This window comes from Physcomitrium patens, chromosome 15, assembly GCF_059467195.1.
Source record: "Physcomitrium patens ecotype Gransden chromosome 15, ASM5946719v1, whole genome shotgun sequence".
NCBI lineage: Eukaryota > Viridiplantae > Streptophyta > Bryopsida > Funariales > Funariaceae > Physcomitrium > Physcomitrium patens.
Window position 1 is genome coordinate 545,975 of NC_143424.1, and position 25,716 is coordinate 571,690.

The following is a 25,716-nucleotide window of genomic DNA, read 5'->3' on the forward strand; positions in this document are numbered from 1 at the left end:
TCCTCGCTCTCACGTTGCTTGCATGCGGCACAGAGATGTCACGGCGTGTATGTTAGCGCAGCGGTTCCTCGCTCTCACGTTGCTTGCATGCGGCACAGAGGTGTCACGGCGTGTATGTTAGCGCAGCGGCTCCTCGCTCTCACGTTGCTTGCATGCGGCACAGAGATGTCACGGCGTGTATGTTAGCGCAGCGGCTCCTCGCTCTCACGTTGCTTGCATGCGGCACAGAGATGTCACGGCGTGTATGTTAGCGCAGCGGCTCCTCGCTCTCACGTTGCTTGCATGCGGCACAGAGATGTCACGGCGTGTATGTTAGCGCAGCGGTTCCTCGCTCTCACGTTGCTTGCATGCGGCACAGAGGTGTCAAGGCGTGTATGTTAGCGCAGCGGCTCCTCGCTCTCACGTTGCTTGCATGCGGCACAGAGATGTCACGGCGTGTATGTTAGCGCAGCGGCTCCTTGCTCTCACGTTGCTTGCATGCGGCACAGAGATGTCACTGCGTGTATGTTAGCGCAGCGGCTCCTCGCTCTCACGTTGCTTGCATGCGGCACAGAGGTGTCACGGCGTGTATGTTAGCGCAGCGGCTCCTCGCTCTCACGTTGCTTGCATGCGGCACAGAGATGTCACGGCGTGTATGTTAGCGCAGCGGTTCCTCGCTCTCACGTTGCTTGCATGCGGCACAGAGATGTCACGGCGTGTATGTTAGCGCAGCGGTTCCTCGCTCTCACGTTGCTTGCATGCGGCACAGAGGTGTCACGGCGTGTATGTTAGCGCAGCGGCTCCTCGCTCTCACGTTGCTTGCATGCGGCACAGAGATGTCACGGCGTGTATGTTAGCGCAGCGGCTCCTCGCTCTCACGTTGCTTGCATGCGGCACAGAGATGTCACGGCGTGTATGTTAGCGCAGCGGCTCCTCGCTCTCACGTTGCTTGCATGCGGCACAGAGATGTCACGGCGTGTATGTTAGCGCAGCGGCTCCTCGCTCTCACGTTGCTTGCATGCGGCACAGAGATGTCACGGCGTGTATGTTAGCGCAGCGGCTCCTCGCTCTCACGTTGCTTGCATGCGGCACAGAGATGTCACGGCGTGTATGTTAGCGCAGCGGTTCCTCGCTCTCACGTTGCTTGCATGCGGCACAGAGGTGTCACGGCGTGTATGTTAGCGCAGCGGCTCCTCGCTCTCACGTTGCTTGCATGCGGCACAGAGATGTCACGGCGTGTATGTTAGCGCAGCGGCTCCTCGCTCTCACGTTGCTTGCATGCGGCACAGAGATGTCACGGCGTGTATGTTAGCGCAGCGGCTCCTCGCTCTCACGTTGCTTGCATGCGGCACAGAGATGTCACGGCGTGTATGTTAGCGCAGCGGTTCCTCGCTCTCACGTTGCTTGCATGCGGCACAGAGGTGTCAAGGCGTGTATGTTAGCGCAGCGGCTCCTCGCTCTCACGTTGCTTGCATGCGGCACAGAGATGTCACGGCGTGTATGTTAGCGCAGCGGCTCCTTGCTCTCACGTTGCTTGCATGCGGCACAGAGATGTCACTGCGTGTATGTTAGCGCAGCGGCTCCTCGCTCTCACGTTGCTTGCATGCGGCACAGAGGTGTCACGGCGTGTATGTTAGCGCAGCGGCTCCTCGCTCTCACGTTGCTTGCATGCGGCACAGAGATGTCACGGCGTGTATGTTAGCGCAGCGGTTCCTCGCTCTCACGTTGCTTGCATGCGGCACAGAGATGTCACGGCGTGTATGTTAGCGCAGCGGTTCCTCGCTCTCACGTTGCTTGCATGCGGCACAGAGGTGTCACGGCGTGTATGTTAGCGCAGCGGCTCCTCGCTCTCACGTTGCTTGCATGCGGCACAGAGATGTCACGGCGTGTATGTTAGCGCAGCGGCTCCTCGCTCTCACGTTGCTTGCATGCGGCACAGAGATGTCACGGCGTGTATGTTAGCGCAGCGGCTCCTCGCTCTCACGTTGCTTGCATGCGGCACAGAGATGTCACGGCGTGTATGTTAGCGCAGCGGCTCCTCGCTCTCACGTTGCTTGCATGCGGCACAGAGATGTCACGGCGTGTATGTTAGCGCAGCGGCTCCTCGCTCTCACGTTGCTTGCATGCGGCACAGAGATGTCACGGCGTGTATGTTAGCGCAGCGGTTCCTCGCTCTCACGTTGCTTGCATGCGGCACAGAGGTGTCACGGCGTGTATGTTAGCGCAGCGGCTCCTCGCTCTCACGTTGCTTGCATGCGGCACAGAGATGTCACGGCGTGTATGTTAGCGCAGCGGCTCCTCGCTCTCACGTTGCTTGCATGCGGCACAGAGATGTCACGGCGTGTATGTTAGCGCAGCGGCTCCTCGCTCTCACGTTGCTTGCATGCGGCACAGAGATGTCACGGCGTGTATGTTAGCGCAGCGGTTCCTCGCTCTCACGTTGCTTGCATGCGGCACAGAGGTGTCAAGGCGTGTATGTTAGCGCAGCGGCTCCTCGCTCTCACGTTGCTTGCATGCGGCACAGAGATGTCACGGCGTGTATGTTAGCGCAGCGGCTCCTTGCTCTCACGTTGCTTGCATGCGGCACAGAGATGTCACTGCGTGTATGTTAGCGCAGCGGCTCCTCGCTCTCACGTTGCTTGCATGCGGCACAGAGGTGTCACGGCGTGTATGTTAGCGCAGCGGCTCCTCGCTCTCACGTTGCTTGCATGCGGCACAGAGATGTCACGGCGTGTATGTTAGCGCAGCGGTTCCTCGCTCTCACGTTGCTTGCATGCGGCACAGAGGTGTCACGGCGTGTATGTTAGCGCAGCGGCTCCTCGCTCTCACGTTGCTTGCATGCGGCACAGAGATGTCACGGCGTGTATGTTAGCGCAGCGGCTCCTCGCTCTCACGTTGCTTGCATGCGGCACAGAGATGTCACGGCGTGTATGTTAGCGCAGCGGCTCCTCGCTCTCACGTTGCTTGCATGCGGCACAGAGATGTCACGGCGTGTATGTTAGCGCAGCGGCTCCTCGCTCTCACGTTGCTTGCATGCGGCACAGAGATGTCACGGCGTGTATGTTAGCGCAGCGGTTCCTCGCTCTCACGTTGCTTGCATGCGGCACAGAGGTGTCACGGCGTGTATGTTAGCGCAGCGGCTCCTCGCTCTCACGTTGCTTGCATGCGGCACAGAGATGTCACGGCGTGTATGTTAGCGCAGCGGCTCCTCGCTCTCACGTTGCTTGCATGCGGCACAGAGCCCTCATGTTAGCGCAGATTCGAGCAATTCGAAGCGAGGAGAGAGCACACAGCTGCGAGGGTTTGGCGGCGAGGGCGAAGGGAATAAACAGGGGAAGAGTGGGCGAGGATGTGTGGTGTGCTTGAAACCCTCGACGGAACAGACGAACACTGATGTGTTATATTATTCCAAGAGACGAATGAAAAGAACGCTTGAGCGACTCCATGGTACAGTATAAACCGCACTGACCAGAGGTGTGTGGTTTGGCACCCAAAGAGTATATTACAAGGGGTCCGAGGCATCTTCATACTCTGAAGTCTTGTTTCGAGAACCAGTGAAAACATCTTATCCCAGAATCAAATTGGTCGGTGAAGACTAAGTTCTTATTTGCCGAGGTGGGATCAGAATGCTGTAGTGGGATGGTCCTCTTAGAGACAGACGAAATGGGATATTTTCTGAACGGTGAGGGATTACATGGATTTGTGGGGAGGTGGAATCTGGGAGAAAGTTTCTAGCTCCCAACGTAATAGTTTATGAGCACACTGAAGGATATGTTCAAGGACTAGTGCAACGCTGCCCCACCACTTGATTAAATTTACCCAGTAAACCTTACCAGAGCCGGATCCCAAAGAAGGGGCTTAATTTTGGGGATTTTCAACTGTTGGCGTTGGAAGGCACTGCGGAATGTGAATTTGGAATCTGGGATCGTAGACGGCAAACCAGTTGAGGGAGGGTTTCGGGGGTTCTAAGCAGAATTTGATCAGGTTCATTAACGTCGAAACATCTTAAACGAAACGAGGTGAGGAGCTGGGAACGAGGGACATGGGACATGGTACAGTCAAAAGTCTTAACCTCCCTTTTTTTCCTACTTCAAACATACACACAAATGAATAAATAAACAAATAAGTACATAAGTATAATTTAGTGTGCTTACTGGTACAATGCGCTGCTCCTTGAGAGAAAATAGAAAGGTTAGCTTGCAATTTTCACTCTTGACCAGAAAATGATGTTAACATCATAAAAGTGTTGATATATCACATGAACAGATTTACATAATTGATTGTACCCATGTCCCAGACAAAAAGTCAAACCGCTCTACCACGCATCTTTAATTATTGTCACAAGTTGTGATCGGAACCATAGAAATCAGCACTAGAAATTTAAATTTTGTTTAGCCTTTGGAGCTTTTATTGCCTTGATATGCATTGTGTACTATGGTGAAGAGTTTCAGGATAGATAAGTAAGGAAAATGACAGGGACAGAGATCCTAGGGATCATGTAGGGTCCTTAACAATGATTCATTACTACGTCTCTTTCAACAAGTTTCTGCTTCGACACGTTCCTTTCGCCGTTGTCAAAATACTTGAAATTAGACTCCTCTATTTGGTCCCGATCAATGTCTACCGTCATTTCACAGACATGGAACATCTGATCGACCATTGTTGGAAAATAATGGCGTGTAGAGAAAACCCCCAGAAGACGTATGCGGGCAGTAGGTGAAGCAATTTATTGTCATTCTTGAAATACCTAAGACTTTAGTACTGATATTTCTGCCAGCACCGACTTTCAGAGGCAACTGTAAGCATTCAATAATGATTGAATTGGAAAGAACGCAATGGGGACTCCTCTAGAACAAGTCACTGGTTAAGTTAGAATCATTGATGGAGCTTCACAAAAAAATATCGGTAGGACTGGAATCTGAAACATTGTCAAACATGCCCGCCGCTACAGCCAGATGCAAAAGACGCCACGCATATCCTGACTCGTACCATTTCATCTCTGGGGTGGAGTTAAGTCTTCCCAGACAACAAAACCTGATTTCATGTCCAGGCGGCAGGACCACCGATTGCGTCGATGATTTCTGCCTGCAGTGAAATCATGGGGATCCGCTGTAAGAGAAAATTGTCATTAAACACAAAAATCTCCACTGAGCTGTTGCACTCCTAGAACGTATCAGGGGTTAACTCCAACCTTGGGGTGGTCTTTAAAAAGTTACGGTCGTATGATTACATCACTCTGACAGAAAATTGTCAAGTAACTTCATCACAACTAGCTCGAAAAGAAAAAAATTGCGACTTCACGTTGCTAAACCTGCTGCCAGCAATTGTCACACGTACGGCTGGGATAATCATGATAACTCGATAGGATGCATAATAACTCCATTTCTTCCTGCTGAATTCCTTCCCCATCTTCCCATTCGAGGTTCCTGTCCAAACACGTTGATGAATGAGTTCAAATTGTCCAAGCAAGCATACACGTCACAGTAAATTTGTGAAAACAACTCTGACTTTTGACACTATATTCACTCAAAATCTGTTGCCGATTCTGAACCATTCCAAGCTCTACATGAGATGGCTAGGAGCGAATTAACAATTATGCACTAAGAGAAAAAACTGGAGTGGATCCAATATCTAAAAATTAGGCAGAAACTAGGCAAGGCTTTCAATAGAAAGCTGACATACCTGGCCAGTACCCGCAAGGAGGAATCGGCCACTATGTGAAAATGCCAAGGAGTTGACAAATCCTTTCTGCAAAAGAATGCCAGATCCAAATGTCCATTAGTATCACAAGAAATCTTTGTTAGATGCACAAAAAAAACGAAGCACAATAGACATCCCCGAGAAGAGGAAAGGCGCTGGTACGTTTACATCAGGAATAATACGAATAGGTAAATTACCACTGGCAACTTGTGAAGAGGTTTAAGAACTCGGTTCGTATCTTCAAGGGCCCAAAGTTGCACGGTACCATCCCCTGCTCCAGATGCTGCCAAGTCGCTAGCTCTACATACTGCTACTGCTCCAACCCAGGACTCTACTGCACCAACCTCAGAGGGAACAGAATCATCCTTGATGTAGCCTGCTTACATAAAATGTTCATAATTGTTAGAAAACGCAAGCGAGAAACAAGAAACCAAGACGAAAATAACATGCAGCTTACTTGATAGATGTTATTAAGTACTGCTGTATTGATGATATCTTTACAAATGAAAAACGATTATACCCAGTCACGAACTAGTACAGGGACATAAACTACATTAAAAGTATCACAAAGGCGAGTGCCGCGGAAATTGTTAAAAGTACCATTGTCATTTCCATTCACCAAAGCTAGAGTACTGGATTGCTCTGTGGGCATCTCTCCATTAGCTAAATCTTCATTCATATGATGTCGTTTTGTACTACCATGTGCACTATGAGCTAAGAACACTGGCTTCTTCTTTAAAGTGCTCCATAGAGATACACTGCCGTCATCTGAACCAGACAAAAACTCTCCATTCGTAATAAAACAGCAGCTTTCAATGTGAGCTTGATGACCTCTAAACACAAGTTGCGATTCCTCTGGAACCTGTCGAACAAAACACGAATCCGTTACTAACAAGAGGTAGAAGACCCCCAAAACTAAAATCTGAATCCGTAATACTCAACTTCTTAGACAAACCAGCTGGCAAAAATCCTAATGGCAAAACCTGGACGCCAGTTACATAAAGCCACGACACCGGAAACATGGTTCATGGTTCCAAAGCTCCTATCCACTCAGTCTTCTCAAGAAAATATCTAGGCAAGCGACATATGAATGTACCTTCCACAGTCTAAGAGTTCGATCACGTCCACAAGAAAGAATGCGTTCTTGACGAAGACAATCTATTGCAATGACATCACTTTGGTGTCCGTATAGAGTGTCAATGTAGGAACGATCCTCCACACTCCACAACTTGATAGTGCGATCTAAAGAACTCGACATAAGCTGTTGTGTACCCTGTCTAAACGCCAAACCCGTAACGGCACCTCTATGTCCGTTAAATGCCTGTACATACGAGACAAGTTCAAAATCGAGGTTTTCGGAAACTTCAAAGTTACAGAAAGACGTGTTCAAGTCCACGAAACAACATTTCAAAAACCTCAGAACATGAGCTTGAAAAAGAAAAGGTCTGTAGACACTGCCACCCACACAAAATGACTCCCCTTTATCCAAACGTGCAGTCCGTTTCAATAGGTCGAATACTGGAAATACGTATTGTAATAAACACAGAACCAGATCATACCTGAAGATGTTGACGAGTACGAGTATCCCAAAGATGTATAGCTCGATCGAGACCTCCAGAAGCCAAATAACGGCCATCAGAACTCACTGCCAATGCAAGTATATGTCTACTTCCTTTCCTACCTGCTTTTTTAATTGTACTTCCTTGTACTAATCCTCCATTTGCAGTAGATGGATCTACACTATTTCCGGGAAACTGATACTTGTCACTCGTCCCGGTTTCAACATTCCATTGCACGATCATTCCATCTTTAGAAGCAGAAAATCCTAATGTGTCGTCATCCGAAATACAAATAGCCGTTACTGATTGTCGATGTCTCCTGCCTACTGCTTTTCCTTCTGGCACAACCGTGGGTTGCACAACCCTGAAGAGACATCCAAACAACCTCAGTGACAGAATAGCTTATCATACTATAGTGGGCGTATAAAAAAGCATCAACTAAAAGAGAATTCAAAGCTCGCAACGTAGTTCCAACCCGTTATATTTCAAAGCTATTTTTCAAGTGGAAAACAAGCCAATACATAATCTCAGCGACAAGCTTCCAGCATATCACAATGTCGGCAACTAGCAACAAGAAGTTCCAGAAAAGTCTGGAAATCCTGTATACACAATAAACTGAAATAATCTTCTAATCTAGTGTAAAAAGTAAATAAAGTAAATAAGCCAGTGCAATCACCTCGAAGCTAATTTACGCTGCACGCGACCACTCTCTTCAAGCTGCTCTTGTTGCAATAAATCCGCAACCATGCTATCACGAGCTCCCATACGCTGATCTGTTGTCTCGCCATCGACATCATCCTACACGAAATATTGCCGGTCAAATTGGCATACTTAATAAACCAATGTATTCTACTGTTCCCCTGCTCTCAGGAAAGTATTATCGAAGATACAAAAGAAATAACGGTGAACCTAATTAATGCACTAGAGTGGAAATATTAGCAATACATATTCAAAAATCTGTATTCAACTCACAGCTTGTAGTCCAATCCTAAGCACTAATGCAGAACGAAACGCAACAAGAGAACTAAATCTCTCTCGATAAAATTCTCAAACAAATGTAGATATTGTAATAACTTAAGCTAAGAGGATTGTGATTCCTAAAAACAATGATTCAATGTCCACATCACACACTGAGGGAACATCAAATTATGGGAAGAATTATAAAAATGAATTAAGAGACCACGCACCTCAGCATCAGCTGCAGCCTGTCGAGTACGTTCAAGGTAAGCCCTGGCAATCCTCAACCTCTTCTCATCAGCTGTTTCTAAATCTACCTCCTCTTCCTCCTCTTCCGAAACCGGAGCCTCCCCCCCATTCCCAAACTCCTCATCCTCTTCCTCGCTCAAAATTTCCTCGTCCCTTTTACTTTTCACAGCCGCGTTCGCGCCCCTCTCTTCAGCTCCCTTCACCTTCCGCTTCTTGCCGGCCTCCTTCCTCCCGCTAGGTTGAGCTCTTTTCCTCACCTTCGCCATTTCCGCGAGGCTGAGGAGGATTCTACAATTCTACCATCACACGGAAGAGCGCAAGCTTACCCTCACCGAAAAAATAAATAAAAATACAGAAACTACAATAATTCGAGGGATAGCAACGGCTGCAATTCGCAGTTCGCGCAGGAGGAGTTGCTACTGATACAACCTTCCGGAACAAGCGATGACTCTGAACATCGAAGGTCGGCTGAGGCAATCGCTATGATCTGCATTTTGCAGGGTTTAGGGTTTTAGGGTTCGGAAATGGAGACGGAGGTCCCCGCCTGTTCCCAACGTTCTCTTCATCGCGCACTCGACAGATGTCATCCGTCATGGGTAGCAACTGACGTCATCCATCTAAGGCTTGCGCGTGGAACTTCACACGTGTTTGCAGCCCACAACCACCCTAAGATTTTTTTATGTTAAATACTCTACAAAATTAAATTGTTCTATTTTTTATTTTTTAGTTGATCTTTAAAAAAAAGATATTGAAAACCCAAGCCTGATTACAGAATTTCGTTGAAATATGCATATTAGACAATAATTAATTTATAAATATAATTTTGGGAATCAAATGTATTAGGTTAAAGAAAACAATTGTTCTACACTACAAGAGATTGTAGAGATTGGTAGACGCTTTTGAAAACTAGAGAATACATATTCATACAAAACCTTCAACCCACCATCTACTAAGTCCACAAGAGAAATATATTATTTTAAAAAATATAGAAAAACTAATTCAAATAGATTGTATTTGTGTATATATTTTAATGAAAATTAAACAAATATGAATATGTTTCTTCTAGAGTGAACTAAAAAAATTGTATATATCGAGCTAGTGTTTACACAAAATTTAAAGATATATCTCTCAAAACAATATAACTTCTATTCTAAAATAAAACAATGTGTAATGATATGCTGCTATTTACTTTTATTTTTATTTCTTGAAGAACTGATGCTGTAATTCGACATTGAAACTGCAATTTATAATAGCTATGCATAAAAAAATGAAGCATTTACTTCAAAATACAAATTTACTATGAATTCAAAATGTGTAAAAAAATAGATAATAAAAGTTTAAATGTAGAAGCCGAAAGAATGTAATCACTATTTAGTTAAAGACAAAATCACAACAAAAAAATTAAAAAATAAAAAATAAATCTTATGGAGTATTCAATTCCATCTTCGATTATTATAGCTATAGTTCAAGTACAAATTACATAAAAATAATAATCAATCCACTCAGCAATATAACATGAAAAGAAGTTGTTGTATTTTTGTATTTTTTAAATACAAAGTGTTCAGTATGCATTCAGAGAACAACTTATTACACCACTAAGTACTAAATTTCATTTATTAAAAAACCCTAAGAATATTGGTCAAATTATTCTATTGAAGCATTTCAATAAAAATCCAAAGATTGATTTATTGTTTTTCGAAACAAGCATTGAGCAAATAAATCACAATCTCTTGCTTGAGGTTGGTCGATGAATTACAAACAGGTCTATTCTTCACACCAAATTGGCTTTTCTGAAATGTACGAATAAGTTAAAGATCCACTGCAAATAGTATTATAAAATAAAAAAATAAAAAAAAATCTCTTCACCAAGTTTTCATATTCCAATGTCCAATGTCCAATAAAAACAAATTCCACACAATGTTGTCCACTAGATTTGGAGAAAAATTTCAGGTTCAATTCATTCATCCACATAATGCTTCCCATCCATCAATCCATCCAGGGACGCGGTCAATACGTTACGAAGAGGATGTTTGGCTGCGGCTGCGAGCGTCGTCACCGCGGATGCCGCCGCGAGGGAGCGTCATCCAGAGGGCGTCGTATCGTTGCAGCAGCAGCTGCGACTCTACCTACGACTCTTATCAATCGGGGAATTTCGAAGCACCTATCTCCTGCCGTCACTAAATTTGGGAACGGATTTGGACGTCGTTTCTGGCATTGGGTGCCTGCGGGATTCTGCTCTGGTTGTCGTGAGTAGTTGTTCTTCTCAGAGCTCTTCGGGCCATTCCGTGCGTGGTGTGGCTCGACGAGCGTGAAGCAGGCATCGCGTCTGCGTTGGATTGCATTGTGCGGCGTCTCGGGGATTTCTCGTCCTCGACCTCGGACCACATTTGTCGTGGGTTCCGAATTCGGCATTTGGTTTGCTTTGGTGCGTGGAGTATCCGTTTGGATTGAATCTTTCTCGATTGAATTCCTTGATTCCACCAGTACAACAGTTTTTTTTTTTTTTTTTTTTTTTTTTTTTTTCCAGGTGGTAGTGATCATCTTGCTTCAGGCCACCTTCGTACGAGAAGGTTTGGAGTTGTGTACTAGCTGGGCAGCACATTGGGAGCATTTGTCTTCTTAATTCCATTCGTAGCTGCTTTCATGCGCCAGGACATTCTCTCGGACCTAGGGTTTTGGGTTTCTCTTTTCTAAGCTCTGGTTTCTGCTCTTGTGGCTGCAAAGCTCAGCATTCCCCGTTATTCTTTTTTGAAAGAGACTCAGGAAAGAGATCCATCGTGATTGTAGCAGGTGCATCAGAGTTGTAGCCATGGCGGAAGCTTCGACTCTATTTGCCGCGTTGCCTGTTGTGCCCGCTTCTCCTTCTTCGTCTTGGACCCAGTGCAAAGTGCAATGGCAGAATGGGACATCCTCTGGTAACGCGAGTCATGAGACTACGGCAATTTCCATGAAACCCATAAAATTTCCTAAGCAACTCACGGATCTGACAAGACAAACTCGTCTACAAACCTTGCCAGGTACTTCGTCTACGTTGGGAATTTTGCCAGGGTACTTAATGTATCTGTCATATGCGACGTACGTGTCACAAACCTGACGTGATTTGGCCACACATCTTTCAATTTCCAAGAAATTAAGATACGTTTGTGTTGTGACGCTTTTTGAACCATGAAGGAATCTTGTAATCAAATTATACATTCACAGATGCAGTTTGTGATGGATGCTGTTACGTTGCAGGTGGTCGTTTGAGACTCGGTCGTCTTGCTCGTTGTCCTCGGGTTCGTGCAGTTTTAGCTAGTGATCCTCCGATTGCAAGAGATGATGCGGAAGGGGTACGTTAATTTTTTCCTTTACTTTGTACACTCTAGGTTAAATCAAAACTGCACAGGAAACCTTATGTAATTAATTAACTGTCTGGTTTCATATATAATGGCACGGGGTTGTAATTATTGCTTGAGCACATGCACCATTGCTGGAGTTTGAGCTGGACTCAGGATTTTTAGTTCATTGTTGCTGGTTTGATTTCGCGTGTGCACTTAAACGAGCGGCAATGGACATGACAAGTATAAGCTTACAGTTAGGACTGCCTGGATGCAGAGTGGTAACAGGCAGAGCGTTTCTGTGATATTGCTGGCTGGTGGCAAGGGCACACGCATGGGAGTAAGCCTCTTTGTTATCTTCACTGTATATAACAGTATCTGACTACACAGACTTGTGTATGCAGTTAGCTCTAAGTAGTAACAGGTGAACAGTGCTTATCTTTTTCTTCAATTCAATGTGTGAAGAGGCAAGCTGTACTCACCCGAATCACTGTTTGCATTTCCAGGCCAATATGCCCAAACAGTATCTACCTCTTCTTGGTCGACCAATCGCACTACACAGGTATCTTTTAAGATTTTCAACTGTGGCGATACATCACGGTTTTATTCTGTTTGTTTCTCGTTGTGTAAAAGTTCACTTATTAATTTCTGTGAGAATGAGTGGAGTGGCATCATGTACAAGCACTGTATCAGATATTTTACTGGTCCAAGAATCTCAGTATTGCACGTTAATCCACTCTTTTATGTGCAGATAATGAAGATTTCTCCTTTTGACAGATTTATTATGTGTTGAGAATTCCTTAATTTTTTCCTTGCAGCTTTCAGACATTTGCTCACATGATGGAAGTTCTGGAGATAGTAGTGGTCTGTGATCCTTCATACCGAGACGTTTTTGAAGGTTTTTTTTTGCATACTTCCCTGGATTCTAAATACAAACCTTTTTTGCGTACATGCGACCTGCGGGTCTCGATGTGCTGTCATTGACAAAGTTATTGCGGTTCTCTTCGAAACTGGTTGTTTTAGATTTTGCTGCATTGATGTCATTGCAGGCATTTGTGCTTCTAACTACCTTACGTGTGCTGCAGAGGCTGCTAAGGACGTTGCTGTACCTGTTAAGTTTGCCATGCCAGGAAAAGAAAGACAGGATTCTGTACGAAGTGGCTTGAACGTAAGAACCTGGCCAAAGAGCTACCTTTTCCTGTTCAAGGGTGACGGTAGCTAATATTCACCACACATGCACATATTCAGAAAAACACTGGCCATCAAGGAATTTTTGGACTACCTCAAAAGTTATAGTGGAAAGTTTTTCACCACACAATTTTGAGACGCAACTTTATTATACATGTGTATTTAATTGCTATCGTGTGGTTGAGTAAGTGGTGCACTGTTTATCACCTGACATTCAAACGAATGTATGAAGATCTATGTGAGTGCCTTCGAATAAACGGATTCGCCACAAACTCTGCAGGAAATTTCTAATTCTGCAAAGCTCGTGTGTGTTCACGACTCTGCTCGACCTCTCGTGCTGGTCAAGGATATCCGCAAGGTCATCAATTAACACTCGTCTTGTAGCTGGAATTTTTTCAGAATGTCTTTTATGCAGCTTCTCACTGGTTCTATTTTCTTTCTCGACGTAAAGTTAAAAAAGAAGGCATTTGCTTTCTTTCTTTCTTTCTTTCTTTCTCACTTATAATCTATCATCTGAGTTTTACAGGTTCTGAATGATGCTGCAGTTCATGGTGCTGCGGTTCTTGGGGTGCCTGTGAAGGCCACCATAAAAGAGGTCATTTTATTCCTTCTATTCTTTTCATTTATTCTTCCGTTGAAGTTGAGTTATATACCAAATCCGACAGTGCCATCGTGTTTTTTGAACAGGCAGCTAGTGACGGTTTCGTTACAAAAACACTTGATAGAAAGTATTTGTGGGAGATGCAAACTCCGCAGGTAACGCTCGAACTCTCATGACACCGCAGAAATGGTTTTAGGTACCTTAATTTCTCTCAAGTTTCAGGTATGTATGCTCGTAAGTGTGTTGGTTGATTCTCTTAGGAAGAGAATAAGCTAATAGGTATCACTAAGTTAACAATGTCGTGCATATCAATGCTAGGTAATTGAACCGGAGCTGCTGCGGAGAGGCTTCGAGCTGGTGGAGAGGTACGAAATAGCCTTGGAGACATTCTTTTAAGTTTTTATTGGTGATGTTTGAGAAAAGGATTTTTCGTCTGCGTGCTAGGATGAAGCTGACGCTCTAGATATAATGCGTGTTTGCACATCATGGCAGGGAGCATCTGGAGGTCACAGATGATGTGTCTATTGTGGAGCACTTGAAGCACATGGTCTTCATCACAGAAGGCTCTTATACAAATCTCAAAGTACATTTCATCTTCTGTTATGTTTGACGTCTTGGTTCTAGTGCTGTACATTGTATATTGTTATTGTTTCCTGGGTAGTGATGATGTATATGCATTTGTTTTGGGTGTGGGACAGGTTACTACCCCCGACGACCTTCTGGTTGCTGAGAGGATACTGCATCAAGGAACCCCGGCAGGTGTGGTATCAGTCTGATGCTAAAGTTGCAGGACAAGGTTGTAGATGGTGTCTCAGGTACTAGACAGGTCTGTCTGTGAGCATCCAAGTATGCTCCCAGTATTGTAGACGGCAGCATTTCAGCTATGTATCACCATTGTATGAGTACACCTTCCGGACAAAAAGGCTGGCAGGTCTGGTTAATTGCTCTAATTCACACGAATAGTAATGGGGAGTTGTATCCTTTGCAATTACTGAATTATCTGTAATAGAATATATTCTGGCTGCTTCAAAATAAAGCCGAAGAATGAACTGAGTATTAATTGATAGTTGCGGCCTCTCAGCTGCACGTGTCATCCACATAACTTAGAGCAGCTTTCAGCTGAGTCATTCGTGTTTTTAGAAGCCTTGTAGTAGGGTTGGGAACAGCTATTCACTGTAAAAACTAGTAACGGGCGCTGTCCCTTCGTTTATTTGTATGTCTTTGGATCCCAGTTTTCGTTCAGGGTTTGTGTATTGAGTTGTGGTTAAATGATCGATGTCACCTAGTGATTAGTCTTGATTAGAGTGATGTGCGAAACATTTCTCGATTTCTTTTTCTAGGGGGTTTATCACAGGCACGCCACTCAAGTCACCTGGCCTTCATCTTCGCACCCTGTCTGTTTACAAGGGCTACGTATTTCGAAGACGTGCCCGTCTTGGCCACTGTTTTTGGAAATTTTCTAGCTTGTTGCAGTTCATGTGCAAAGCTGGCCCAATGAATTCTGGGAGTTTTAGGGGTTATTTTGAAATTGAATTTAGTGAAAGAATCAATTACTTCTTTGTTGAAGTTGCTGTGGTGAGGCACAATGGTCCTTGACAATCCTCGCAATTCATTTAGATTTTCACGATTTCAACTCCTTTGTTCGGAGATCGTAATAAAAATGATACAAATCTTGCATGTGAAGCCGGTGCGAAACCCTAAGAAGGGGTCACGTACAGGACATTGGCGTGGTTCTTTTATGTACTACATTTCTTGGGCATGCGCTGGCAGTGCGCTGTGTTATTTCACCCAGTTATTTGTGTATTGTAATGCTCACGTAAGACCTGCGTAAGATGTACGAATGCAGGCTGCTAAAGGCTGTGGAGAAAACTCAAGGAATCAAAAATTAGCCCTACAATCGTATATAAAAGGTACTCAAAAGTGGAAGCTTGCACGGCCTCTTTTGCTGGTGTGGACGTCAGCATAAATACCCATTTCAAGACTGAATCTAACTCAAAGGGGCAAGTTCCTCTGGGTTTTTATCGTTTTAGCGAACATGGCAACAGGATTCAATATTATTTATTCCCCAACAGTTGAATCACGACAAGATAATTGTTGATGATACATCTTAAGTGAATGCCATAAACCCTACCGGAGATAACTTCGACAGAGCTTAGGTGTCTAATTTAACCTGCATGTTTAATGTCTTCTGATGTGACTTTGAGGAGTTTCGAAAACTGAATGATAATTTTATATTGAACCCTAAATTCAGATGCACACACCCACAAATGATAACATGCCATGATATTCATGCAGTCAACAGACTCATTTACACAAACCCATACACGACGATGGCACAAACTTGAGCATTGCAAGTACAGCACTAAATCTCAAAATACGTTGCTAAATACTTCCTAAAGCCATCGTTACAGGCCACTCCAAATCTTCGTCTATTGCAGCCGTTCAATGTGTTACTGTAAATGCTTAATCAAACAGGTACTAAAGGCTGCAGTTTGAAATAAAAAGAAATACTGACTGTTCAACATGCGGGCATACTGAGCCACACTTCGAAGACTGACATGTTTAACTTCAAACACAAACATCAGTACAACTGACCCAGCAAGTCTAAACATCAAAGCATGTGTGTGCATTACGACGCCTCCAATTTGGCGCAAAGAATGATACAATTTTCTGTTCTCGGTGCTCCGCACCAACAATCCTGTCTACATCTCAACGCGACATCCCCATGTGCTCGCTCTGAGCACGCACAAGCTGGCTGCCACCCAAGTTTTTATGTACAACTCGGCAAACCCCCACCGAAGCCTGGTCTTCGTGAGCGGATGCAATCACCCGTGTTTTCACACCCTCTGTAACCACATCAACAACCACAGCCTCCTCCACATCCGCCACCGCAACCGCCACCGTCAAGAGCGGATCCCAGCAACACGCCACCCAACAACCCAGCGCCCAGCCCCATTCCGGGGCCTCCCATCATGCTGCTTCGCCTCGGGGCTTGTTGGTAGTAGCTCGACTGCGCATACTGCTGGGGGTAATACTGCTGCTGGGGGTAGTACTGCTGTTGGCGGTACTGCTGCTGGGCGTAGTGCTGTCCGCCTGCCGCCATGGCGGGCAGGCCCACTGCTGGAGCGGCGTACTTGGCGGCCTCCTCTGCCGACAACACCTTCCCCACCTTCACGGCCACGTTGATCACTCCCTGCCGCTGCCCCGACTTCTTCTGGACTGGGTACGACAGCGGCTTTGACCCCTTCGCCTGGGCGTTCACGTCGGAGAGAGGCACGCTGGCAGTCCCAACCAACTTGTTCGACAGCTTGCTGTGGTGGTAAATCTCCACGGTGATGTTGGCGCTGCCCTGCTCCAGGAGTGTCTCCTCCACCACCAGTCTCACCAGAGCATTCCATGTGGGGTTCACGCCCCCGCCCTTGTTCACGGGCCCGGCAACCTTCGTGTGGGGGTAGATCCACGCCACGCAGTAAGGGTCCATGGTGCCCCCCGTCAACTTCACGTTCTTCAAGTCTTGCGCCGATAGCACCGTCACTTCCAACTCCCGCTGCTGCTGCTGCTGAGACCCCATCCTCACAACACTGATTCCTGTGCACCACCGCCTACTCTAACTTCCCTCACTGTAAGTCCGCTCACTTGTCGAACTCCGATGCAATCACCCAATCCCTGGGCTGAATTCGCCTTGCTCCGATGCAGGAGCTTGTCTTTGATCCTGCGACGAAACTGAAGTGGAACTGTAATCCGCAGAAGCTGAATGAGAAGGATGGAAGTGCAGTGCAAGGCGCTGGGATTATGTACCGGTTCCGGGGGGTGGTGTGGGCGCAAGGGAGGTGTGCACGCGTGTGTGGGCAAGAGCGTGTCGGTGTAAGCAGCGAAGGTCAGACGCCGCCTCGGAGGTTCGAAGGATGGTTCATGGAAGGAGCTTGTTTGCGGGGGTACCGACATTTTTAGATGTGGCCTCGCCTGCATCGACGACGTATCTCGGCCGAGGATCCAGGCGTCGCAGTTACGGAGATGTGCGGGAAATATCCCGCACAATGACGCCCGATCTTTAACTTCCGAAGGGTTTCCCCAACCGATTATGAAATAACACTGGTGGCGGTATGTAAAATATGTAAGATTATGTACAATTAAACATGGATGATATGATGCTGCAAATATAAATCATCAGCTTGGGAAAATACGTTGTTGTGATAGTTATATTTGTTCAGGTACCGTGAAATTGCCATTGATTGCATTATTGCTGTGTGTTGTGATCTCATGTCTTAGAATGAACCAAGTACATTGTTGTGAAGGTTGAACTTACAAACGTTTTGCTTTTGGCTGTATGTGATTTGTCACTCACATACAAATTAACAAGTAGATATTATGTTTGAACAGATAAGTACACACATTGTAATCAATCTGTTCGAAGGTTTTTCGATGTCAAATTTAGCTTCGGTGGGTAAAAAGTCATCTAAATCACATCTGGCCGAAATTGATTATTTGATAGTTTTGGTTCGAATTGTTTTATTGAATTTTAGTATGGGTATATTACTCAAGTAAATTGGTATATTAACTATGGTGACAAAGATGGTGAAAAACATTAAATTCTAAATTCTAAAAATAATAAAAATAATAATAAAAAAAACTCTCAGTAACTTGAATTTATCTTTGATGATATTTGTATATATCATTGGTATAAATACATCATTGGAATTCTATTTTGTTACAAAACATATTCTTACAAGTTTTATAAATCAATGGCTTTTTAATATAGCCACTATACTAAATTAGAATTTAATATTATATTAATTTATATTATTAATAACTTTTTGTGAGATTTAATGCAATTATTTTAAAATAATCTTCTAATCCAATATATTTTGTAAAGATTGTATTATAAAATACTTCCTTTTAGAGTAAAAAATTAAGTACCATATATTATACAAGGTTGCATAAATCCTATCTATTTGTGTTATCTACATCTAATAAGTATATTAGGAAGAGGTTATGACATTTTCTATAGTTTTTAATAGATTTGTAATCTTCTTCTAATTTTTGACAATTGTGTTGTCAACCATGACTTATATAAGCATTGTAAATAATCTAGGAAGTTCAAGCCATATGTTTTCTTCAATATCTAAAATTGTGCCTTGTAATCAATTATCAAAAGAAAGTTTAAGTCTTCATTTATTTTGTACATTTTTATTTTTATTTTTATTTTTATTTTTTATTTTTTTAAAACAAAAATCTATTATTGATTACTATTGCTAGTATCTACAATAAAAAGACAGAGCATGGTCATAACATTGGTGATCTTGGTGGTTAAGATCAAATCTCATTTTTGATTTATTTAAGATAAAAAATATCTCTCTTTATAGTTAATAGACCCTCTATATAGTTTTAAATTGGAGTAGCCTCACTCCCTCAACACATATTCCACTTTAAATGTGATAACTTTAGTAAAAACTAACTAACTAACTAAATAAATAATAAAAGGAAAAAAAATAAGTACTTTGAATATCAAAAACACTTTATTTACAAATTAGCTAGAAAGCATGGCATTATTTTTCTACAATAACATCAAAGTAAGGCAAGAAGGTACTATAAACAAGAATTCAAAGACTTTTAAAATGAATAGTTGTAATAGTCTAAAAAGTTGGCGAAAGAAAAAGAGTGCTATTGCTTGTACATTGCATTACATAAAAAATTTACAAAGTCTATTGGAGGTGGAAGAAGTAAGGGCCATAGATTGAAATGACACAACATTAAATAAAGTCTTCCTAGTATTTAGAGAATCTAAATACACACAAAAAGATGATAGATTTAATAGCAATACAAAGTAAAAAAAAATTAGTGCTAAACAATAAGTATCAAATTCTACTAATAGAGCTTTATATAGAAGATTTGAAAAAATAAAAAGAATAAAGAATGAAAGAATTAATAAAACTTATTTTTTTCAAACTAAAAGAATAAAAATAAAAAAATCAATTTATGAGAACATCAATTTTTTAGCACTAAATGAGAACAAGTCTAATTGAGAATGTAGGATTGAACAATGCAAAGTCTCACTTTGCAAAAATCAATCTATAGAAAGAATAAAAAGTTATAAAAAATAACCAGAAGAAGAAGAGAAAAAAGAATTTTTTATATTTTAAACTCAATGAGTAAAGAAAAGATTGTAATAAGGAATTATAGAACAATTATTTTTTATAAACATTAGTTCTTCTATCCTATGTGCAAGAAAAAAATAGATACATTATAAATAAGGTCATCTTGAATTTGGTTCTTGCTTTACTTAAGTTATTAGACCTTAGTTTATTTCTTTTAATACATGTAAATTTATTTTTTTGGCCAATTTTATCAAAAAAAGATACTTGATTTTATACAAAAGACAAAGCTATTTTAATAATATTTCATAAGATAACATAATTTTATATCTTCATAAAGATCAAATAAAAAATTTAATTTTTTTGAACATCTAATAAATATTTACTATGAATTCATAATTTAATAAATCTTTATATTTTTAATAGTTTTATAGATTTCAATCTTATTTTACACAATTTAATAAACACACATAAATTTAATACAATGTCTAAACTATAGAGTTATTATTTTGGCTTAAAATATTATTTTATTATTATTTTTTATTTAAATTTATAAAATCCTATGGCAAAAAATCTTAAGAGTTAAAAAAAATGATTGCATGCAAAGGTTGGCATTTAAATCTTAGAGCCAAGAATAAGATATGTAAAAAAAATATAAAAAATATTAGAACCATAGATCTTTATACTCTTATCTCTCTTGGTTACTATATACTTAGCATAAAATATAATTTTTTATTACAAAAGTAATTCATATAATTTATTAAATATAAAAATTCAAATCTTCTTTTACAAGCATTGCATCATGGCTTCAAAAAGTCATTCTACCTCATAATTTCTTATTTCTAAACATTTTAGTATCAATTTGTTTTATTCCTTGCCAAATATACATTGATTTTAAGTTAATATTAAAGATTATTTAATCATCTATTAAAATAAAATTTTGTTTTATTTTTATATGCTTGAATGGCAAAGAGTTCTTTATAAACTAACCATTCAGCTTTTGTTACAAAAAGACTTATTCAAATCAAACCATAGCCCAATCTTAATACAAATGTATTTTTTATTAAGTCAATCTCAATCACACAATTTGCACGACTTAAAATAATTTCATACACACTATAATGTTTAAAAAATGATTTAAATAAAGTACTTCTTAACCAAAATCTAAGTTCCAAATTAATAATAAACACCTATCAAGCCATAGTTTAGAAAGATTTATTGGCTAAAAATGAATATATTTTATTTATTTATTTATTTAAAAGGCCTTCAATTATATTATTAAATTAAAATATTTATAATTTATTTATTTATTTTTCTTGATCTCGAATCTTAGAAAATATATCTTTATTATCAATTTCTTTTTATTCTCTTTATTTTTTGAGAAGAAGAAATAAGTATTAGCAACATATTTTTTTATTCTTAGATTCAAGTCTTATAATTATATTACATTTCTTTTTAAGGCTGACCTAATGTAAGTTCTTGCTATATTAGATAAATTAGCATGTCGCATCTCCCCTCCGATCTTATTGCAAATTGCAATTGTTAAGAATCTTCTATAAGAAATGCTCATATAAGTTCAATTTATTGTCATTATGTATTTTTTTTTCTCATTTTATTGTTAAGAATATTAAAGAAATATGTCTTATTATCGAATTTTTGATGCACTATATAAGAACCTCTTTACTTCAACTTAAATTTTTAGCTTTGTTATTTTTTTCATTTTATTTTATAAAAATATGATAAAGTCTCATTAATTGAAGTGTAAAATTTTCTTGGTCAATTTGTGTCAAATCTTTTATTTATGTATTTTAACAAAACTATTAGATAAAAAAATAGGTGAAGACAAAACATATAGAAAAACTTAGGTATAAAGCTAATAGACACTTTTTTAGGAATGCAAATCTAATAGATTGAATTTAGCTACAAAAATAAATTTCTATGCTATTTTTTGTATTTTAAAATATTATTACCTTAATTGGGCCATAAAGATGTAAAAATGAGGTAAAATAATTATAAAAAAATATCTCTAATACAAAATTAGGAGCTTAAGATTTAGAATTTTATAGGACTTAGATTCTAGAATCATAATTAAAATTAATAATTTTGATAATGTTAGGTTTGAAGTATTAAGAAATAAGGATTTATTTGCCCTCAAAGTTAAAATATATTCCAAATGAAAGAACCTTGTTTTGTTTTGTTTATTTGTTTGTTTATTTTTTGAATATTTAACTACCTTCATAATAATATTATTATTCTAAATAATTTTTATACTCTAAATGGGTTATTCTTCCAATTCATCTACTTCCTCAAGGAATATTAGTTGAACTTCCAATAAGTAAGCTTTTTAAAACCATATTTGTATATGCTTATTAAAAATAGAATTATTTATTTGATTGAAACCACTAATCCAAATTTGAAATTGAGTTAGAAAAGAAGAAATGTAATGATTAGTTTTTAGGTATCATAATATTCTTAAAGTTCCTCACTTACATATCAATTCTATTTTTTCTTTTTTATCAAGGATAACCTTGTTGATTATTCTAATTAAAATGCCATTGGTCACCAATTAGTTATTCACCAATTTTTTGGCTTGAAGAAAACACCAGCTTTTCTTATTGTAATTTACCTAAAAAAAGTTAAAGTAGAGACATGACTGAGAAGCTTACAAAGTGAGATCCTTCATCTATAAATATTTGTAGAAAAAATAGTTAAACATTCAAAAGATTCTGTTATAGATAATAGTTACAACTACTTCTTAAATATATTCATTTACTATTAAAGCTTCAACTTAATTAGTCAAGTAGTAAATTGAAGTTATCAAATTCTTATTATCTTTATTGTTTTTATGGCAAAGTAAAAATAAAATCGATTCATTAATTTTCAGAAGCGTTTGTCAAGATATTTAGGTGACATTTGGATGACAACCAACTGTGTCGTCTATAAGTTGGCAATTACAAGAAGAACAACAATATTTATTATAGTCTTTAAAAAGCGTGGATCATTAAAAATCTTTTGAAATATTTTTAAACTATAAAAATTTACTTTTAAAACAAACTAAAAGAAAATTTTATTAAGAAATTTTTTTATCAGAAAATATTCTATTTATTCAAGTCTATCTAATTACTAAGATTAAATAGAAAAATAGATTTTTTAAAATATCACTTTATTTTTAATACAAAAATATTAATATAATTCATATATATAATTTATATTGTAGTGTATCCTTATAATTTATTATTTCCAACTTCTAAAGGTTTAAATATATTATAATAGATAAAATAAATAAAACTCAATGAATGTAGAGATCTTAAATTTTTTTATGCAACAAGTAAAGTTTTAATTTACTATATTTTAGTTTCTATTATAAATATTTTATGTAGTAAGTGAAGATTATTAAAAATTACATAATAGTAAATTTTATCTTCTAATAATAATATTATTAATAGTTATAAATTTAAGAAAATTAAAGTTCTATTATATTCCAAAATCTAAATTCATTTATATCCTAAAACTTTAATTCTATAACATTTTATAAGTTAGATCCTAAAAATCCAAATAAATATATATATATTTTTAAATATTAATTATTAACCTATAAAAAGTTAAAATATTATAATATAATAATATAATAATTTTATTATTAGAATAGATTTATATATTTTATTATATCATCAAATTCCACTTGCATCATTAAATTCTCTTAAAATTATTCAATGAATTATAAAATTTTAAAAAGATCAAATTTGTAAATTAATAGTCATTAAAATTAAATTTTTATTAGCATTATTTGGTATTCTATTCCAAATTTGATAAATACTTCCAAATATTGATTCTCCTAATTTAATTGTTGAAATTCACATAAAATTGGTATTGAATATGAAAATAAAATCTTCTATTAGTATTTTGAATCTTTTCTTTATTCAATTTTTTAAAACTTTACATGAATAAGACATTGTGACTTGCCTTAAATTGCCCAATTCTTATATCTTCTTATATATAAGGTCAAATTTCTCTCAATAATATCTTTAAAATTATACTAAATTTAAGAAGAAAATATCTTTCTTATACATTTATACTATTAAACATATTTAATTCTTACATAAAGTATCAAAAATGAACTTCGAATTTTCACTAATCTTTATTGCCCACAAAATCCTAGCATTAATTGCTTTATTAAAGGTCTTTATTTAGTCCTAATCCTACAAACCTTACATCCTAGACCACTCTTGGAACTTATTTATAAACCTCATCATTCAATCTTCAATAAAAATTAAAAAATAACCTCTATTCTTCATAGATTCTCATTTTTATATCTTGAGGTCAAATTTCAACCTTATCTCTACACAATCATTTCTTAGAAATCAAACTTATCATACTTATAATAGATTTTATAAGAACCACACATTGATTTTGTCTTAGTGGTAATTATAATGTTTCTTTTTTCACACCACCTTTGCTTGATTTATTGATAGGCCTTCTAAGGCAATGGGAGCCTTTTAAATACAAAAGACAGCATAGAATATTAATGTTGCTACTAAACTTGATGTTAGAAAATCTATGTTAAATTTTAAAAAATTCTAAATCAACATGCTTGAAGTATTACACAATTCAAAGAAAAAAAGATACAAAATCATAATTAAAAAAAATAACGTAAAATTTATACTCTCTTATGTAATTACAACAAAAGTAAGTAAAGACTTATAAGGAAGGAGAACCTGAAGTATAAACCTATAGTAAGAAATTCAAGATAAGAATCAAAATCAATAATTTGATACTATGTAATGACCAAATCAAGTATTCTTTATAATTAATCTAAAAATAGTCAACATAGGCATTACCTTAGGCCAATAAATTGCCAAATATTTTTCTTTACAAAAAAAATTAGGCCAAGGCATTAACACTAACTTTTCGTATAAGCAGCTCTTCAAACTCTATGTAATCAAAGAACAAAAGAAGAACCAAAGTTTGTATATGTTCTAGCTTTAATTGCAAAATATGAAAATAACAAGTCTTTGATGGATGACAAAGCTTAGTTTAGTGTCATAGAAGGATGGCTAATGAATGAGAATAGTGTCAAATTAATTGAACTAATGTCAATAAAACTCAAAGTGGCCAAGTAAAGAAATATGTAATCATAAGGTCATCTATTCATTCCCTATTATAATCAAGAACATAATCAAGACAATAAAGTTTATAGCTTGAATATATATATATATATATATATATATTGTACATAATTATATTTAACATATTATAAGATACAACACATCAACAACACAAGCAATATCACTTTCATGATGAATGCATAAACACAACTATCACATAAATATTTTTCAACCAACCAAACATTCACAATTAAAACATCAAGTCTTAGACGTTAAATTGTACATAATTCTATGTACCATTACAAATGTTTAATTCACTTCCGATCGTTGTAAATACTCGGATAACGTTATTCGGATGTAATTCTCAAGATAATCCCACACGATTCCGTAACTGCGACGCCTGGATCCTCGGCCGAGACACGTCGTCGATGCAGGCGAGGCCACATCTAAAAATGTCGGTACCCCCGCAAACAAGCTCCTTCCATGAACCATCCTTCGAACCTCCGAGGCGGCGTCTGACCTTCGCTGCTTACACCGACACGCTCTTGCCCACACACGCGTGCACACCTCCCTTGCGCCCACACCACCCCCCGGAACCGGTACATAATCCCAGCGCCTTGCACTGCACTTCCATCCTTCTCATTCAGCTTCTGCGGATTACAGTTCCACTTCAGTTTCGTCGCAGGATCAAAGACAAGCTCCTGCATCGGAGCAAGGCGAATTCAGCCCAGGGATTGGGTGATTGCATCGGAGTTCGACAAGTGAGCGGACTTACAGTGAGGGAAGTTAGAGTAGGCGGTGGTGCACAGGAATCAGTGTTGTGAGGATGGGGTCTCAGCAGCAGCAGCAGCGGGAGTTGGAAGTGACGGTGCTATCGGCGCAAGACTTGAAGAACGTGAAGTTGACGGGGGGCACCATGGACCCTTACTGCGTGGCGTGGATCTACCCCCACACGAAGGTTGCCGGGCC

The 25,716-nt window shown here is 39.3% G+C and overlaps 3 protein-coding genes across 7 annotated transcripts; 1 reads left to right on the top strand and 2 right to left on the bottom strand.

Annotated features, from left to right (window-relative positions):
- Nucleotides 1-4,352: 4,352 nt before the first annotated feature.
- LOC112292780 (U3 snoRNP-associated protein-like EMB2271) lies at nt 4,353-8,942 on the bottom strand. Of its 2 annotated transcripts, XM_090256149.1 has the most exons (9): nt 8,426-8,942; nt 7,915-8,036; nt 7,239-7,602; nt 6,776-7,000; nt 6,280-6,541; nt 5,877-6,055; nt 5,662-5,727; nt 5,291-5,405; nt 4,353-5,064 (listed from the first exon to the last, which is right to left on the bottom strand). In XM_090256149.1, exons 1-8 carry the CDS (start codon nt 8,708-8,710, stop codon nt 5,328-5,330), a joined length of 1,581 nt encoding a protein of 526 aa, XP_090112275.1. In that variant the 5' UTR covers nt 8,711-8,942; the 3' UTR covers nt 4,353-5,064; nt 5,291-5,327. The 2 variants fall into 2 exon arrangements, with proteins under 2 accessions (XP_090112275.1, XP_024397362.1); XM_024541594.3 differs by lacking the exon at nt 4,353-5,064 and having other exon boundaries at nt 5,155-5,405.
- Nucleotides 8,943-10,736: 1,794 nt separating this feature from the next.
- LOC112292781 (2-C-methyl-D-erythritol 4-phosphate cytidylyltransferase, chloroplastic) lies at nt 10,737-14,616 on the top strand. 4 transcript variants are annotated; one of them, XM_024541599.3, is made up of 13 exons: nt 10,737-10,869; nt 11,232-11,461; nt 11,679-11,773; nt 12,039-12,101; nt 12,268-12,323; nt 12,580-12,659; nt 12,847-12,929; nt 13,230-13,307; nt 13,476-13,544; nt 13,637-13,705; nt 13,869-13,915; nt 14,043-14,133; nt 14,249-14,616. In XM_024541599.3, exons 2-13 carry the CDS (start codon nt 11,254-11,256, stop codon nt 14,324-14,326), a joined length of 1,017 nt encoding a protein of 338 aa, XP_024397367.1. In that variant the 5' UTR covers nt 10,737-10,869; nt 11,232-11,253; the 3' UTR covers nt 14,327-14,616. The 4 variants fall into 4 exon arrangements, with proteins under 4 accessions (XP_024397367.1, XP_024397366.1, XP_090112277.1 ...); XM_024541598.3 differs by having other exon boundaries at nt 11,235-11,461; XM_090256151.1 differs by lacking the exon at nt 13,637-13,705.
- A 1,539-nt stretch (nt 14,617-16,155) lies between these two features.
- On the bottom strand, nt 16,156-17,121 carry LOC112292783 (protein SRC2). Its single transcript, XM_024541600.3, has one exon. It carries the CDS (start codon nt 17,119-17,121, stop codon nt 16,408-16,410), a length of 714 nt encoding a protein of 237 aa, XP_024397368.1. The 3' UTR covers nt 16,156-16,407.
- Nucleotides 17,122-25,716: the final 8,595 nt, after the last annotated feature.